Source organism: Salmo salar, chromosome 13 (assembly GCF_965601325.2).
Source record: "Salmo salar chromosome 13, fSalSal1, whole genome shotgun sequence".
Classification (NCBI taxonomy): domain Eukaryota; kingdom Metazoa; phylum Chordata; class Actinopteri; order Salmoniformes; family Salmonidae; genus Salmo; species Salmo salar.
Window position 1 is genome coordinate 19486903 of NC_138303.1, and position 16420 is coordinate 19503322.

Below are 16420 nucleotides of genomic sequence, written 5' to 3' on the forward strand. Positions count from 1 at the left end.
TTCGTCGGAGGGTATAGTGGGATTTCTTATAAGCTTCCGGGTTAGAGTCCCAGTTCTTGAAAGCGGCAGCTCTAGCCTTTTAGCTCAGTGCGGCTGCTGCCTGTAATCCATGGCATCTGGTTGGGGTATGTACGTACGGCCACTGTGGGGACGACGTCATCGATGCACTTATTGATGAAGCCAATGACTGATGTGGTGTTCTCCTCAATGCCATCGGAGGAATCCCGGCACAAATTCCAGTCTGTGCTAGCAAAACAGTCCTGTAGCTTAGCATCTGCTTCACCTGACCACTTTTTTATTAATCTAACTTTTGCTTGTAAGCAGGAATCAGGAGAATAGAATTATGGTCTAATTTGCCAATTGGAGGGAGAGCTTTGTATGCGTCTCTCTGTGGAGTATAAGTGTTTCCTCTGGTTGCACATTTAACATGCTGATAGAAATTTGGTAAAATGGATTTAAGTTTCCCTGCATTAAAGTCCCCGGCTACTAGTAGCGCCGCATCTGGGTGAGCGTTTTCTTGTTTGCTTATGGCGGAATATAGCTCATTCAATGCTGTCTTAGTGCCAGCCTCTGACTGTGGTGGTATGTAAACTGCTATGAAGAATACAGATAAACTCTCTCGGTAGGTAGTGTTGTCTACAGGTTATCATGAGATACTCTACCTCAGGCGAGCAATAGCTCGAGACTTCCTTAGATATCGTGTACCAGCTGTTATTAATAAAAATACATAGTCCGCCGCTCCTTGTGTGTATTGTGTGTAGATTGATGAAAAACAACAATGTAATACATTTTACAATAAGGCTGTAACCTAACAAAATGTGGATTAAGTCAAGGGGTCTGAATACTTTCTAAAGGCACTGTAAATGATTGAAAAAGCATTGCATCAGCTTGGAGATAATAGAGAGCAATAATGCTTTTCTTTTGGAGACTTGGTACGTTTGGGTTAGTGTATTATCAATAATTTAGACCAGTATGACTAGCCACCTGCTGTAGCAAATGGCAATATAGGCCAACCAGAGGCATTTTGGACAGACTTGGGATGAAAGTAAAACCATACAATGCATGCGGAAAGTATTATTTTTCCACATTTTGTTACGTTACAGCTTTATTCTAAAATTGATAGAATAGTTTTTTTTCTCATCCATCTACACAATACCCCATAATGACAAAACAAAAAGAGGTTTTTAGAATTGTTTGCAATTGTAAAAAGAAAAAACATAATCACATTGACATAAGTATTCAGACCCTTTACTCAGTACTTTGTTGAAGCACCTTAGGCAGCGATTACAGCCTCAAGTCTTCTTGGTTATGACGCTACAAGCTTGACACACCTGTGTTTGGAGAGTTTCTCCCATTCTTCTCTGCAGATCCTCTCAAGCTCTGTCAGGTTGGATGGGGAGCGTCACTGCACAGCTATTTTCAAGTCTCCAGAATTGTTAAATCGGGTTGAAGTCCGCGCTCTGGCTGGGCCACTCAGGGACATTCAGAGACTTGTTCCCGAAGCCACTCCTGTGTTGTTTTGGCAGTGTGCTTAGGGTTGTTGTCCTGTTGGAAGGTGAACCTTCGTCCCAGTCTGAGAACCTGCTCCAGAGCGCTCAGGACTTCATCAAGGATCTCTCTGTACTTTGCTCTGATCATCTTTCCCTCGATCGTGACTAGTCTCCCAGTCCCTGCTGCTGATAAACATCCCCACAGCATGATGCTGCCACCACCATGCTTCACCGTAGGGATGGTGCCAGGTTTCCTCCAGATGTGACGCTTGGCATTCAGGCCAAAGAGTTCAATCTTGGTTTCATCAGACCAGAGAATCTTGTTTCTCATGGTCTGAGAGTCCTTTGGGTGCCTTTTGGCAAACTCCAAACGGGCTGTCATGTGCCTTTTTTTACTGAGGAGTGGCATCCGTCTGGCCACTCTATCAGAAAGGCCTGATTGGTGGAGTGCTGCAGAGATGACCTTCTGCAAGGTTTTCCCATTTCCACAGAGGAGCTCTGTCAGAGTGACCACCGGGTTCTTGGTCACCTTCCTGACCAAGGCCCTTCTCCACCGATTGCTCAGTTTGGCCGGGCGCCCAGCTCAAGGAAGAGTCTTGGTGGTTCCAAACTTCTTCCATTTAAGAATAATGGAGGCCACTGTGTTCTTAGGGACCTTCAATGCTGCAGAAATGTTTTGGTACCCTTCCCCAGATCTGTGCCTTTACATAATCCTGTCTCGGAGCTCTACGGACAATTCCTTCGACTTCATGGCTTGGTTTTTGCTCTGACATGCACTGTCAACTGTGGGACCTTTTTATATAGACAGGTGTGTGCCTTTCCAAATCAAATGAATTTACCACAGGTGGACTCCAATCAAGTTGTAGAAACATCTTAAGGATGATCAATGGAGACAGGATTCACCTGAGCTCCATTTCGAGACTCATAGCAAAGGGTCTGAATACTAATGTAATAAGGTGTTTCATTTGTAATAAATGTGCAACATTTTCTAAAAACCTGTTTTCGCTTTGTCATTATGGGGTATTGTGTGTAGATTGAGGAAATGTTTTTATTGAATCCGTTTTAGAATAAGTATGTAACGTAACAAAATGTGGATAAAGGGAAGGGGTCTGTATACTTTCCAAATGCACTGTATGCACAACTAGGGAATGAGCACAGCTTAATAGTTTTTGAAGAAGCTTCCTAACAGCTCCGGCTGGTGTGTGTACGTGATGTGGAGGTGTGAAGGAACAAACCTTTCAGCCACAGACCTGCACAGCTTCCTGGTGTTTGTGTGTGTGAGAGAGCACCTCTCTCTCCCCCCCCCCTCCCATTCAGAAGCAGCTTCCTTTAAGTAGTCCTGAGGTTAAGTCACGACATGGCACTCTTCCAGAAGTGTGTGTGCATCTTCATTTGTGTGCTTGGCGTTGTGTGTATTTTAGGATATCCTGTAAGGATCTGAAGAGCATGCTGTGCCAGGTTAACTACAGGGTCCCCAACATGAAGTTCCTCAGAGAGAAACTTCCGGTAACATCCTCACACTCATCACATTTCCCTAATACCCCTCCCCACCAGTGTGTGTGTTTCCAGTGTCTTCCTAACCCTGTGGCAACATTGCCCCCTCTCCTCTCACTCTTTCTCTCAGGACTCGGAGTTGAGGAATGGAGACGTGTCCTTTAGCCAGTTTTCCCAGCTCTATCGCAGCCTGATGTTTGACGCCCAGAAAGCTGTAAGTCATCTTCACCCTTCTATCCTAATCTTCTCTCTCACCCCCTCTCTCTGTCTGTCTGCTTTTCAAATGGCTCCCGAATCAAGAGGCCCGTTAAAACCCACAGAGCCTCTGGTAGGAACCATGAGGCCCAGCAGGCAGGCAGAAGACAGGAGCTGTGTTGTCATACTGAAACGACAAGGTTTATTGTGTTTAATAATTGTCTTTACTTTTGTCTTTCAGATGGAGATTCCTTTTCTACAAAGGTAGATACTCACACACCCAGCCTGAGCATCATGTTATACTGTAGACGTGAGTTGTGTAACACCGCTCTCCCTCTGTCAGGTTCATTGAGAGACCAGAGCAGAAGATCTTACTAGAAGACTTCAAGACTTTCCTTCTGGAGGCCCAGAAGGTATACTGGATGATATAGCATTATTATCTACCCAAGTTCCTAGGGATTCAGTACAACACAACGCTTGACTTGTCATACACTTTAACTAGTTCTCTAGTAAATGTGTTACGTGTTAATACACAAGGAAATCAAATGACCTGAATAACATATTTGGGCAACAATGTGTTGTGTGTGTGTGTGTTCGTAGGAGCTGTGGGCCACCGACAACAATAAGGTGCAGGAGTTTATGTTTGGGTACCTGAAGGACCCACTGAGGGAGGTGGAACAACCCTTCTTCCACCAAGATGAGGTACCTTCTCACTCTTAAGCTTGTCCCCAAGTCTCTGAAATCCCAGACCTAGAGAACATTTTCTACCTGTCTACCTAGGGAAACTAATCGCACCCCCCTCTCTCTCCTAGGCAATAAAATAAAAGTGCCACTATGATTAACTGTTTTCATGTTACACGGTGGTGAGAGTACATCCAACAGACATCGCTCGTCCTAATATTTATATCATTTCTTAATTCCCTTTTACTTTAAGGATTGTGTGTATTGTTGTGAATTGTTAGATATTACTGCACTGTTGGAGCTAGGAACACAAGCATTTTACTACACCCGCAATAACATCTGCTAAATATGTGTATGCGACCAATAGCATTTGATTTGACATTTCACATGATATAACTTCATTTGGAATATAACATCCACATCTTGCTGGAGACCTGAATGTGCCCGAGTTCTGTGGAAAGGAGACATTATTAGTTATTGTCGAACCACGTGACTCGTCTGAAATGTCTGACAAAGGAAGTGCCTCTAGTGTCTACCTACAGGAAAGAACACTTCATATGTCTGGGCCTGTGATTAGTAGAAAACTCTGACTTTCAGTTCAGCACAATCACAAAGGGTGCCTGGTTTTCGCATAGTAGTGCTCTTCATTGGACTGTTTCTTTGTATTCATCAGAACCCCAATATTGATTGCGTGTCTTCCCTCCCCCCTCTGTCTAGTTCCTGACGTACCTGTTTTCCAAAGAGAACACCGTCTGGGACTCAGCCCTGGACCAGGTGTGTCCTGAAGACATGAACAACCCCCTGTCTCATTACTGGATATCCTCATCTCATAACACGTAAGAACAGCGGGAGTGGGGGAGGGAGAAGAATGGATTACTGTATTTGAAATCAGTGTTGTGCTAATGCTGGCTTCACATGAATGGCTAAGAGAGAAAGCATAGTTTCCCAGACATTTTTCCCTAGTCCAAGGGGATTTGTGTCCTACAGTTCTGATGTATATCAGATTAAATTGGTATATTCTAACAATTCCTTTTTAACAGTGAGAACTGGGCTTTGATTGTGTAGGAAAATGTCATTTTCCTCCCATTGAAACATGGTGAGAAGAGGTTAATGTGATAACCTTTTGTTGGCTGTGAAACAATAATCCTGGAAGTGAGGAATGAAAACGTCAATGTTGCTTTGATAAAGTCTGAATTGCCTGGCTAAGTGAGAAAGGGGTGTTTACACTAACCAACAAAGACAGAAATACCTTTTTGATTCTGTATTCAATGTTTCACTACTGTCATGGAAGGGGATGTGAAGAACACATGATGAAGGGAAAGGAGGCTTCTATAGACTATCTGATGTCGTGTGTGTTTTGTAGCTACCTGACAGGTGACCAGTTTTCTAGTGAGTCGTCCCTGGAAGCGTACGCACGCTGTCTGAGGATGGGCTGCCGCTGCATCGAGTGTGAGTTTATTATATACACACACACACCCCTAACTCTGCTCTCTCCATAACCCAATGTCTTTCAGACCTAAAGCCACTCTTCTCCACAATATCTGCATGACAAACGCACCTCGTAAACTGTATCCCTGCAGACTGCACTGGTAGAGGGGGAACACTGTTCAGACCGGTTTCTAAAGGCTATTTTTAGAGACAGTCGTACTGCACTGCTGCTCCGTTCAGAAAGGCACATGACACTTTAATATTTCATCTTGATTTAAACCAGGAAGTCCCTTTTTTTGTGTGTGTTATCACACACACACACACACACACACACACACACACACACACACACACACACACACACACACACACACACACACACACACAGTGCCTTTAGAAAGTATTCACACATCTTGACTTTTTCCACATTTTGTTGTTACAGCCTGAATTTAAAATGTATTATATTGAGATGTTGTCACTGGCCTACACACAATACCCCATAATGTCAAAGTGGAATTATTTTTTAAACAAATTAATTAAATGAAAACATGAAATGTCTTTGGTCAGTAAGTATTAAACCACTTTATGACAAGCCTAAATAAGTTCAAAGTAAAAAATCTGCATAACAAGTCACAAAATAAGTCACATGAACTCACTCAGTGTGCAATAATGGTGTTTAACATGATTTTTGAATGACTACCTCATCTCTAACTTACACATTCAATTATCGGTACGGTCCCTTTGTCGAACATTGAATTTCCTAATGCCTCGCAAAGAAGGGCACCCATTGGTAGATGAGTTAAAAAGCAGACTTTGAATATCCCTTTGAGCATGGCAAAGTTATTTAATGACACTGGATGGTGGATCAATACACCCAGTCACTACAAAGATAGTCATCATTCTTAACTCAGTTGCCGGAGAGGAAGGACACTGCTCAGGAATTGCACCAAGAGGCCAATGGTGACTTTAAAACAGTTACATGGCTGTGATGGGAGAAACCTGAGGATGGCTACAACATTGTAGTTACTCCACAATACTAATGTAAATGAAAGGGTGAAAAGGAGGCCTGTACAGAATAAAAAATATTACAAAACATGCATCCTGTTTGCAATAAGGCACTAAAGTACAACAGAAGGGGGGAAAAAATATAAATTAACTTTATGTTTGGGGCAAATCAACACAACACATCACCGAGTACCACTCTTCATATTTTCAAGCATAAGGTAGTAGCTGCATTATGTTGTGGGTATGCTTGTCATTGGCAAGGACTAGGGATTTTATTTTATTTTTTGCATAAAAAGAAGCTGAATAGAGTTAAGCACCGGCAATATCCTAGAGGAAACCTGGTTCAGTCTGTTTTCCGAGAGACACTGGGAGTAAATTCACCTTTCACCAGGACAATAACTTAAAGACAAGTTTACATACACTAAGTTGACTGTGCCTTTAAACAGCTTGAAAAATTCCAGAAAATGATGTCATGGCAAAGAAGCTTCTGATAGGCCAATTGACATAATTTGAGTCACTTGGATGCATTTCAAGGCCTACCTTCAAACTCAGTGCCTCTTTGCTTGACATCATGGCATAATCAAAAGAAATCAGCCAAGACCTCAGAAAAAAAATTATAGACCTCCAAGTCTCTGGTTCATCCTTGGGAGCAATTTCCAAACGCCTGAAGGTACCACGTTCATCTGTACAAACAATAGTACGCAAGTATAAACACCATGGGACCACGCAGCCGTTATAGCACTGAAGAAGGAGACGATGAACGTACTTTGGTGCGAAAAGTGCAAATCAATCCCAGAACAACAACAAAGGACTTTGTGAAGATGCTGGAGGAAACGGTACAAAAGTATCAATATCCACAGTAAAATGAGTCCTATATCGACATAACCTGAAAGGCCGCTCAGCAAGGAAGAAGCCACTGCTCCAAAACCGCTATAAAAAAGCCAGACTACAGTTTGCAACTGCACATGGGGGCAAAGATTGTGCTTTTTGGAGAAATGTCCTCTGGTCTGATAAAATAGAACTGTTTGGCCATAATGACTATTGTTATGTTTGAAGGAAAAGGAGGAGGCTTGCAAGCCGAAGAACAACATCCCAACCGTGAAGCATGGGGTGGCAGAATCATGTTGTGGGGGTGCTTTGCTGCAGGAGGGACTGGTACACTTCACAAAAATAGATGGCATCATGAGAGAGAAATTATGTGGCTATATTGAAGCAACATCTCAAGACATCAGTCAGGAAGTTAAAGCTTGGTCGCAAATGGTTATCCAAATGGAGAATGACCCCAAGCATACTTCCAAAGTTGTGGCAAAATGGCTTAATGACAACAAAGTCAAGGTATTGGAGTGGCCATCACAAAGCCCTGACCTCAATCCTACAGAACATTTGTGGGCAGAACTGAAAAAGCGTGTGCGAGCAAGGAGGCCTAGAATCCTGACTCAGTTACACCAGCTCTGTCAGGAGGAATGGGCCAAAATTCACCCAACTTATTGTGGAAGGCTACTTGAAACGTTTGACCCAAGTTAAACAATTTAAAGGCAATGCTACCAAATACTAATTGAGAGTATAAACTTCTGACCCGCTGGGAATGTGATGAAAGAAATAAAAGCTGAAATAAATAATTCTCTCTACTATTATTCTGACATTTCACATTCTTAAAATGAAGTGGTGATCCTATCTGACCTAAGACAGGGAATTTTTACTAGGATTAAATGTCAGGAATTGTGAAAAACTGAGTTTAAATGTATTTGGCTAAGGTGTATGTAAACTTCCGACTCCAACTGTACATGCATACATATACAGTACCAGTCAAAAGTTTGTTCACACTTACTCTTTCAAGGGTTTCTCTTCATTTTTACTATTTTCTACATTTGTATAATAATAGTGAAGACATCAAAACATGGAATCATGTAGTAACCAAAAAAGTGTTTTAACAAATATATTTGAGAATTCAAAGTAGCCAACCTTTCCCTTGATGACAGCTTTGCACACTCTTGGTATTCTCTCAACCAGCTTCATGAGGTAGTCATCTGGAATGCATTTCAATTAACAAGTGTGCCTTGTTAATTTGCAGAATTTCTTTCTTCTTTAATGCGTTTGAGCCAATCAGTTGTTTTGTGACGCGGTAGGGGTGGTATAGAGAAGAGAGCCCGATTTGGTAAAAGATATTATGGCAAGAACAGCTCAAATAGCAAAGAGAGGTGACAGTCCATTACTTTAAGACATGAAGGTCAGTCAATGTAGAACATTTCAAGAACTTTGAAAGTTTCTTTAAGTGCAATCGCGAAACCCATCAAGCGCTATGATGAAACCAGCTCTCATGAGGTCCGCCACAGGAACGGAAGACCCAGAGTTACCTCTGCTGCAGAGGACAAGTTCATTAGTTACCAGCCTCAGAAATTGCAGCCCAAATAAATGCTTAAGTGTTTTAGTAAGACACATCTCAACATCAACTGTTCAGAGGAGACTGCGTGAATCAGGCCTCATGGTGGAATTGCTGCAGAGAAACCACTACTGAAGGACACGAAGAAGAGACTTGCTTGGGCCAAGAAACACGAGCAATGGACATTAGACTGGTGGAAATCTGTCCTTTGGTCTGATCAGTGTCTTTGTGAGACGCGTTGTAGGTGAATGGATGATCTCTGCATGTGTAGTTCCCACCATGGGGGAGGAGGTGTGGGGGTGCTTTGCTGGTGACAGTGTCTGTGATTTATTTAGAATTCAAGGCACACTTAACCGGCATGGCTACCACATGTTTCTGCAGCAATACGCCATCCCATCTGGTTTGGGCTTAGTGGGACTATCATTTATTTTTCAACAGGACAACAACCCAGCACACCTCCAGGGCTATTTGTCCAAGAAGGAGAGTGATGGAGTGCTGCATCAGATGACCTGGCCTCCACAATCACACAACCTCAACCCAATTGCGATGAGTTGGACCGCAGAGTGAAGGAAAAGCAGCCAACAAGTGCTCATCATTTGTGGGAACTCTATTGAGACTGTTAGAAAAGCATTCCAGGTGAAGCTGGTTGAGAGAATGCGACGTGTGCAAAGCTGTTAAGGCAAAGATTGGTTACTTTTTGAATAATCAAAAATATATTTTGATTTAACACTTTTTTTGATTACATGTGTTCATAGTTTTGATGTCTTCACTATTATACAATGTAGAAAATGGTACAAATAAAGAAAAACCCTTGAATGAGTAGGTGTCCAAACCTTTGGCGTGTGTGTGTGATAGATGGATAGATAGATGAGTTGCCTACCAAGAAGACAGTGAATGTTCCTGAGTGGCCAAGTTTTACTTCAATCTGCTTGAAAATCTATGCCAAGACTTGGAAAAGCGGTGTAGCAGTGATCAACAACCAACTTGATGGAGCTTGAATATTTTTTTTTATAATAATGGCAAATTATTGTACAATCCAGGTGTGCAAACCTCAGACGTACCCAGAAAGACTCATAGCTGTAATTGCTGCAAAAGGTGACAAATTCCCCTTTTCAAAAATATATATATTATATATATATATATATATATATATATATATATATATATATATATATATATATATATATATATATATATATATATATATATATATATATATATATTTAACCTGTATTGACTCGGGTTGTGAATACTTATGTAAATAAGGTGTTTCTGTATTTTATTTTCAATAAATGTACTAAAAACATGTTTTCACTTCATTATTATGGGGTATTGTTTGTAGCTGGTTGAGGAAAAATAAAGCTATTTAATCAATTTGGAATCCCGGCTGTACCACCACAAAATGTGGAATAAGTCAAGTGGTATGAATACTTTCTGAGGGCACTGGATGCTGTCCTTCCTCTCTGTCATTGAATAAATCATTTTCAATCACATTTTTTGATCCTTTATTTTTAATATTGAGGCTGGTTGTGGAGGCCAAGTCTAAGCATACGACACATACAAACCATGGCCAATGGAGAATCTCCACTAACAGTAGTATGCTTATCCTGGGATTGTGTAGCTGCCCTTGTAAATGAGAATAGACAAACTATAGTTTGTGTACTCAACAGGTTAACTAACATGGATAAAGCCTACTACTCCCTACTTAGCCTTTTTAACAGACACCCACTCAACTCACCAAATATGCAGACCAGACATCTCTACTATGCCATTAAAAAAAGTTTGTGTTGGCAGTGGACTGCTGGGATGGTCCAGATGGAATGCCTGTCATCTATCATGGACACACCCTCACCACCAAGATCAAGTTCTGTGATGTCCTGGCGACCATCAAGGAACACGCCTTTGTGACGTCTGAGTGAGTCTCCATGTGCTCAGTCTTTGTGTTTTGTATGCGTGAGTGATACTCAGTAATCTACTCTCCTCTAAAGAGAACATGACATTAAATGAGAAGTTCACAAAGGGGGGGTGCCTTTCCACCACGCCTTTCACCTTTGACATGTGCTGTTGACCTCTGACCCCTCTCCCCCTCTTACTACTTCCCCAGCTACCCCATCATCCTGTCCATAGAGGATCATTGCAGCATTGTCCAGCAGAGGAACATGGCTACCTACTTTAAGAAGGTCTTTGGAGAAATGCTGCTTACCAAGGCTGTGGACATCTCCGCCGACGGACTGCCCTCACCCAATCAGCTTAAGAGGAAGATCCTCATCAAGGTCAGAGGTCATAGGGTCATGTGGATTTGGAATTAAAGATGTTTGTGTTGTCATTTTAATGTACTCGTGGATCAGAGCATCTGCTAAATGACTGTATAAACCAACTGCAGTCTCTTCACTCTTCCTCTCCCTGTCATGTGCAGCATAAGAAGCTAGCAGAGGGCAGTGCCTATGAGGAGGTGTCCACCTCCACTCCCTACTCTGAGAATGACATCAGCAACTCCATCAAGAATGGCATTCTCTTCCTGGAGGACCCCATCAACCATGTGAGAACTTTGTTTTCTATCTATCTACAGTGAGCTCCAAAGGTAGTTGGACAGTGACTTGTTTTGGCTCTGTACTCTAGCACTTGGGATTTTAAACGATTCAATCACTGAGGTTAAAGTGCAGACTTGCAGACTCCAAACTGCCTCTGGAAGCAACGTCAGCACAAGAACTGTTTGGTGGAGGTGGAATAATGATCAGGGGATGTTTTTCATGGTTCGGGTTAGGACCCTCACTAATGCTCTTGTGGCTAAATGGAAGCAAGTTTCCGCAGCAGTGTTTGAACATTAACTGGAAAGCCTTCCCAGAAGAGTGGAGGCTGTTATAGCAGCAAAGGGGGGACCAACCCCATATTAATAAGGACGATTTCTGCGCCCCGGCGGAAATCTAATTAGCATAATAAAATAAGCATAGTAAAATCTCAATAGAGATCAGTTTTTTGTTTGCGTGTCAATCCACCGCATATGCCTATGTCGCTCATCCGCAGCTGTGGTGAAAGGTGACAGAGTTAGAGCAGTGTTTGTCAGACCATGAGACATCCCAAAAATCGGTCTTCTCACAAAATCATCTGTAGCGTCCGACTGGTTTGGCCTACAAAACTATTATGACCCCTCTATGGAAAGATGACTCTCACGAACAGTGTTTTTCTCTACGACCTCCACAAGTGTCAAGAGACTCGTCTGACGTTGGTACAGCTGATCTGCCAACTTCTGTCTGTAGCGTCCAAACCTTTTGGGTTACACACTCTCACGAACATGTTGGATATTTTGCTCTAGGATGCCCACATGCCTCAAGACTCATCTGAAGGTCCCCCGGTACCAGTTGAACAAATGTATGGAAGTACACTTCCATTCAAAAGTTTGGGGTCACTTAGAAATGTCCTATTTCCTAAAATAAAATCACATTTTGCAATTGTTAGCACAGCTGGCCTTCTTTAGACTAGTTGAGTATCTGGAGCATCAGCATTTGTGGGTTTGATTACAGGCTCAAATGTCCTCTTGCTCAGTTGTGTACTGGGGCCTCCCACTCTTTCTATTCTGGTTGGAGCCAGTTTGTGCTGTTCTGTGAAGGGAGTAGTACACAGCATTGTACGGAATCTTCAGTTTCTCGCATGGAATAGTCTTCATTTCTCAGAACAAGAATAGACTGATGAGTTTCAGAAGAAAGTTCTTTGTTTCAGGCCATTTTGAGCCTGTAATCGAACCCACAAATGCTGATGCTCCAGATACTCAACTAGTATAAAGAAGGCCAAAGTTATTGCTTCTTTAATCAGGACAACTGTTTTCAGTTGTGCTAACATAATTGCAAAAGGGTTTTCTAATGATCAATTAGCCTTGTTAAAATGATAAACTTGGATTAGCTAACACAACGTGCCATTGGAACACAGGAGTGGTTGCTGATAATGGGCCGCTGTACACCTATGTTTTAACCTTTTTATTTAACTAGGGAAGTCAGTTAAGAATACATTCTTATTTACAATGAATGCCTACTGGGGAACAGTGGGTTAACTGCCTTGTTCAGGGGCAGAACAGATTTTTACCTTCTCAGCTCGGGGATTCGATCCAGAAACCTTTCGGTTACTGGCCCAACGCTCTAACCACTAGGCTACCTGCCGCCCTTAAATAGATATTCCATAAAAAATCTGCCGTTTCCAGCTACAATAGTAATTTACAACATTAATGTCTACACTGTATTTCTGATCAATTTGATGTTATTTTGATGGACAAAGAATTTGTTTTTTTTTCAATGACAAGGGAATTTCTAAGTGACCCCAAACTTTTGAACTGTAGTGTATATATGGAGACTCTTTAATACCAAAAAATGTGGTTGAATACATGTAAAATAAAAAAAATAGATTTAGGAGAGACACTTCAGCACAAACACGATTACAGATAGTCCTGAATGAATCGTGAAAAAGTTAGACGCTCAAATATCATACCCCCAAGACATACTAACCTCTCACCTTTACAATCAAATCTGATTAATAACAGGGGAGGTTAGCATTTGGGTTTTTTTTTGGGGGGGGGGGGTTGTTATTTATGCCTCTAACTTTCTCACTCATGATTCATTCAGAATTATCTGTAATCATGGTCGCATCCACGTTAATGTAGCAATGTTTTAGAAACATATATTTTTATTTACAATAACAGTGAATCCTACGTTATTTACCATCCTACTACGTTATTTACCATTAATTTATATTGGGCACAAAATAATCAAACACAATCAAAACATTGGGGGGGGGGGAAACTATGTACAAAAAGTATTACAATTTCAAAACATTTCACACGATATGGATGGAAAAAACCCTCAAATTAAAGCTGACTTTAACATTATAGTCTCTGTATCATTTCAAATCCGAAGTGCTGAGTACAGAGCCAAAACAACAACCAATGTCACTGTCCCAATATTTGTGTAGCTCACTGTATATGCCTTGGTTGTATGGTCCATAGCTCTCTTGCCACTGTTACTTTTTTAAATACCTTTTTCTAACTCAAACACCATCTCCCCCTCTCTGCAGGAGTGGTACCCTCACTTCTTTGTACTGACCAGCAGTAAGATCTACTACTCGGAGGAGACGTCTAACAACCAAGGCAACGAGGATGAGGAGGAGCACAGAGAGGTGAGTAAGGCCTTGCAGTACATTAGTGTTTCATCTGAAAAAATGTGTAGGAGTGGGGGGGGAAAGGAGTCAGGGGGGCAAATAAATAGGCTGAAGTATGGGGTTGCCTATCTGCATTTACCCCATTGGGCTAATCATTAGTCAGATCTCAAATGTGTTCTCTTAACTAGTTATCATGTTGATTCATTTATGTCCCAAGAAACTTGCATAAACACTGAATAAAATTTAGGCCTACCTGTTAATTTTTCCCCCAACACTTTATCTGGTTTCCACTACTCTTGCTCAACCAAAAATAGTATCTGTCTCATCACAATTTAAGTCATTCAAATAAATGATTTTGAGGTAGTGAGGCGTTGTACCCCAAGTCACCCTACAATTGACCGGTGTTACATTTAGCCCCACTCTTCCCTATGCACCCACTGTGAATTGCTGAGCATAACATGCTGAACCATGCTTCTGAAAACCATGGGTTTAAAATGGTGCAGTTTGTGCATATTTAGGAGTTGAGAAATAAATGAAGTAGGAATGGAAAGCTGGGATTCCCCTCTTTTTAACAAAAGCCATTAACTGCTGTTTTCACGACTGCTTGTCAGAATGCATGTTTCCCTTCCTATGGCACTTATAACATGAATGAGCCACGGAGAGGAATATTTATCTAGCATAGAACACAACAACAAGCCGACTAGGTAAATAAACTATTCTACTATGGGGTTGTTACTTTTTCTATTAATTACTTGTTTTGTTTGCAGATAAAGTACATGTGGAATGTTCTAGGCAAAATGCTCCTCAACAAAAAGTTTTTCATGTTCCATATTTTTTATTGTGTGGAGGCAATGATTTTGCAGGGGTGCAGCACCACAGCAAAATGAAGCCAGCGGACACACTGCGGTACATACAGGACAGAACATCACTTTATGCTGCTTAATGCCATAGGACAGGGTTTCCCAAACTCTGTCCTCGTGACTCCAAGGGGTACACGTTTTTGCTTTTTGGCCTAGTACTACACAACTGATTCAACTAATCATCAAGCTTTTATCATTTGAATCAGCTGTGTAGTGTTATGGTAAAAACCAAAATGTGCCCCCTTGGGGTCCCCAGTACCAAGTTTGGGGAAACGCTGAAATAGGAGTTCCAACATTAAACTCTAGCACTCTGTCTGTCTTTCTAGGTCTCGAACGGTATGGACCAACATATAGCAGAGAAGTGGTTCCATGGGAAGCTGGGTGCTGGTCGCGACGGGAGACAGATAGCTGAGCGGCTGCTGTCGGAGTACTGTCTTGAGACGGGTGCTCCCGACGGGTCCTTCCTGGTCCGGGAGAGTGAGACGTTCGTAGGAGACTACACCTTGTCCTTCTGGTAAATCTCCCCTACTGTACCCCCCCCACTAACTCCCTTCTCATCACCCTTGTTCCCAGCTCACTCTGAACCTGCCTCACCCCACTCCTGTTCCCTGTTCCTAGCACACTAACCTAACCCCCCTTCTCCTCACCCTCTGTCTCCTCACCCAACCCATTGCTTGCATCACAGAGTTCAGATAATACTTGTGCTGTATGTTCTTGAGGGCTAGCCCCCAATCTACGGTGCCCATAGGTTTGCTACACTGCTAAGCCTTGGACCTGAACAGTCAATCAATCCAAATTGTTGTCCTTTTGGTTTTCTGTAGTAGCCAGTCACGGTGTAGGCTAGGCTGCTGGTCTCTCTGCTAATGCAGGGGACAGGGCTGAGTAACCGGGATCATCTCATTTCAAATCAATACCTGGTCTCTCTCTTTCACTGTCCACACAGGCGTTCAGGCCGGGTGCAACACTGTCGCATCCACTCTCGCCAAGAGGCGGGCAGCCCCAAGTTCTACTTGACAGACAACCTGGTGTTTGACACGCTATTCGCCCTCATCACCCACTACCAGCAGGTAGCGCTGCGCTGTAACGAGTTTGAGATGAAGCTGACTGAGCCTGTGCCCCAGACCAACGCCCACGAAAGCAAAGAGTACGTCCAGCTCTCAAGGCTTCAGATAGTCATTCATTTCTATCTCATGTGTGTCAGTGATGACTTTATGAAGGAGGGTAGGAAGGATGTGTGTAAGTATGAGTGTATGTTCTAGGTGGTACCATGCCAACCTGTCTCGGAGCCACGCTGAGAACATGCTGATGAGGGTTCCACGTGACGGGGCGTTCCTTGTCAGAAAAAGGGCAGAGCTAAGCTCCTTTGCCATTTCCTTCAGGTGAGTTCCAAATATAGAAACAGACAACTAGACAGAATTGTTTGTTCTGGTTGTTACTGATGGGTAAAATGCAGCATCAGGTATTATTTGATATTAGGAAAGTTGACATGCCTCACCAGCTTGCTAGAACTTGTTTTGAAAGCAAGACGTTCAGCCAGCTAGCTCAGAGAACGGTGACCTATGCCTTCTACCCATTAAAGATTTTCATGAGGAAGGAAGTGGTCACTGGTTGTGAAAATAGTTTACTGGTGGCCCATTATTATAATTTTTTTTATCACAGTTGGCAACCTAAGCCACAATATTGTAATATGTTTTATTTTACCTTTATTTAACTAGGCAAGTCAGTTAAGAACAAATTCTTATTTA

At 42.2% G+C, this 16420-nt stretch overlaps 1 protein-coding gene across 3 annotated transcripts in view; it reads left to right on the forward strand.

Moving 5' to 3' along the window:
- The window catches only part of plcg1 (phospholipase C, gamma 1), a 42634-nt gene that overhangs the window by 8638 nt on the left and 17576 nt on the right, over window positions 1-16420 (forward strand). For all 3 annotated transcript variants that reach the window (XM_082959880.1, XM_014134666.3, XM_014134667.3), the window contains exons 6-19: window positions 2912-2996; window positions 3115-3198; window positions 3421-3443; window positions 3523-3592; window positions 3780-3881; window positions 4578-4696; window positions 5224-5309; window positions 10468-10588; window positions 10778-10946; window positions 11090-11212; window positions 13732-13833; window positions 15002-15189; window positions 15619-15819; window positions 15935-16054. In XM_082959880.1, coding sequence (XP_082816006.1) covers window positions 2912-2996; window positions 3115-3198; window positions 3421-3443; window positions 3523-3592; window positions 3780-3881; window positions 4578-4696; window positions 5224-5309; window positions 10468-10588; window positions 10778-10946; window positions 11090-11212; window positions 13732-13833; window positions 15002-15189; window positions 15619-15819; window positions 15935-16054 — 1593 coding nt within the window. The remainder of the gene's footprint in view (window positions 1-2911; window positions 2997-3114; window positions 3199-3420; window positions 3444-3522; window positions 3593-3779; window positions 3882-4577; window positions 4697-5223; window positions 5310-10467; window positions 10589-10777; window positions 10947-11089; window positions 11213-13731; window positions 13834-15001; window positions 15190-15618; window positions 15820-15934; window positions 16055-16420) is intronic.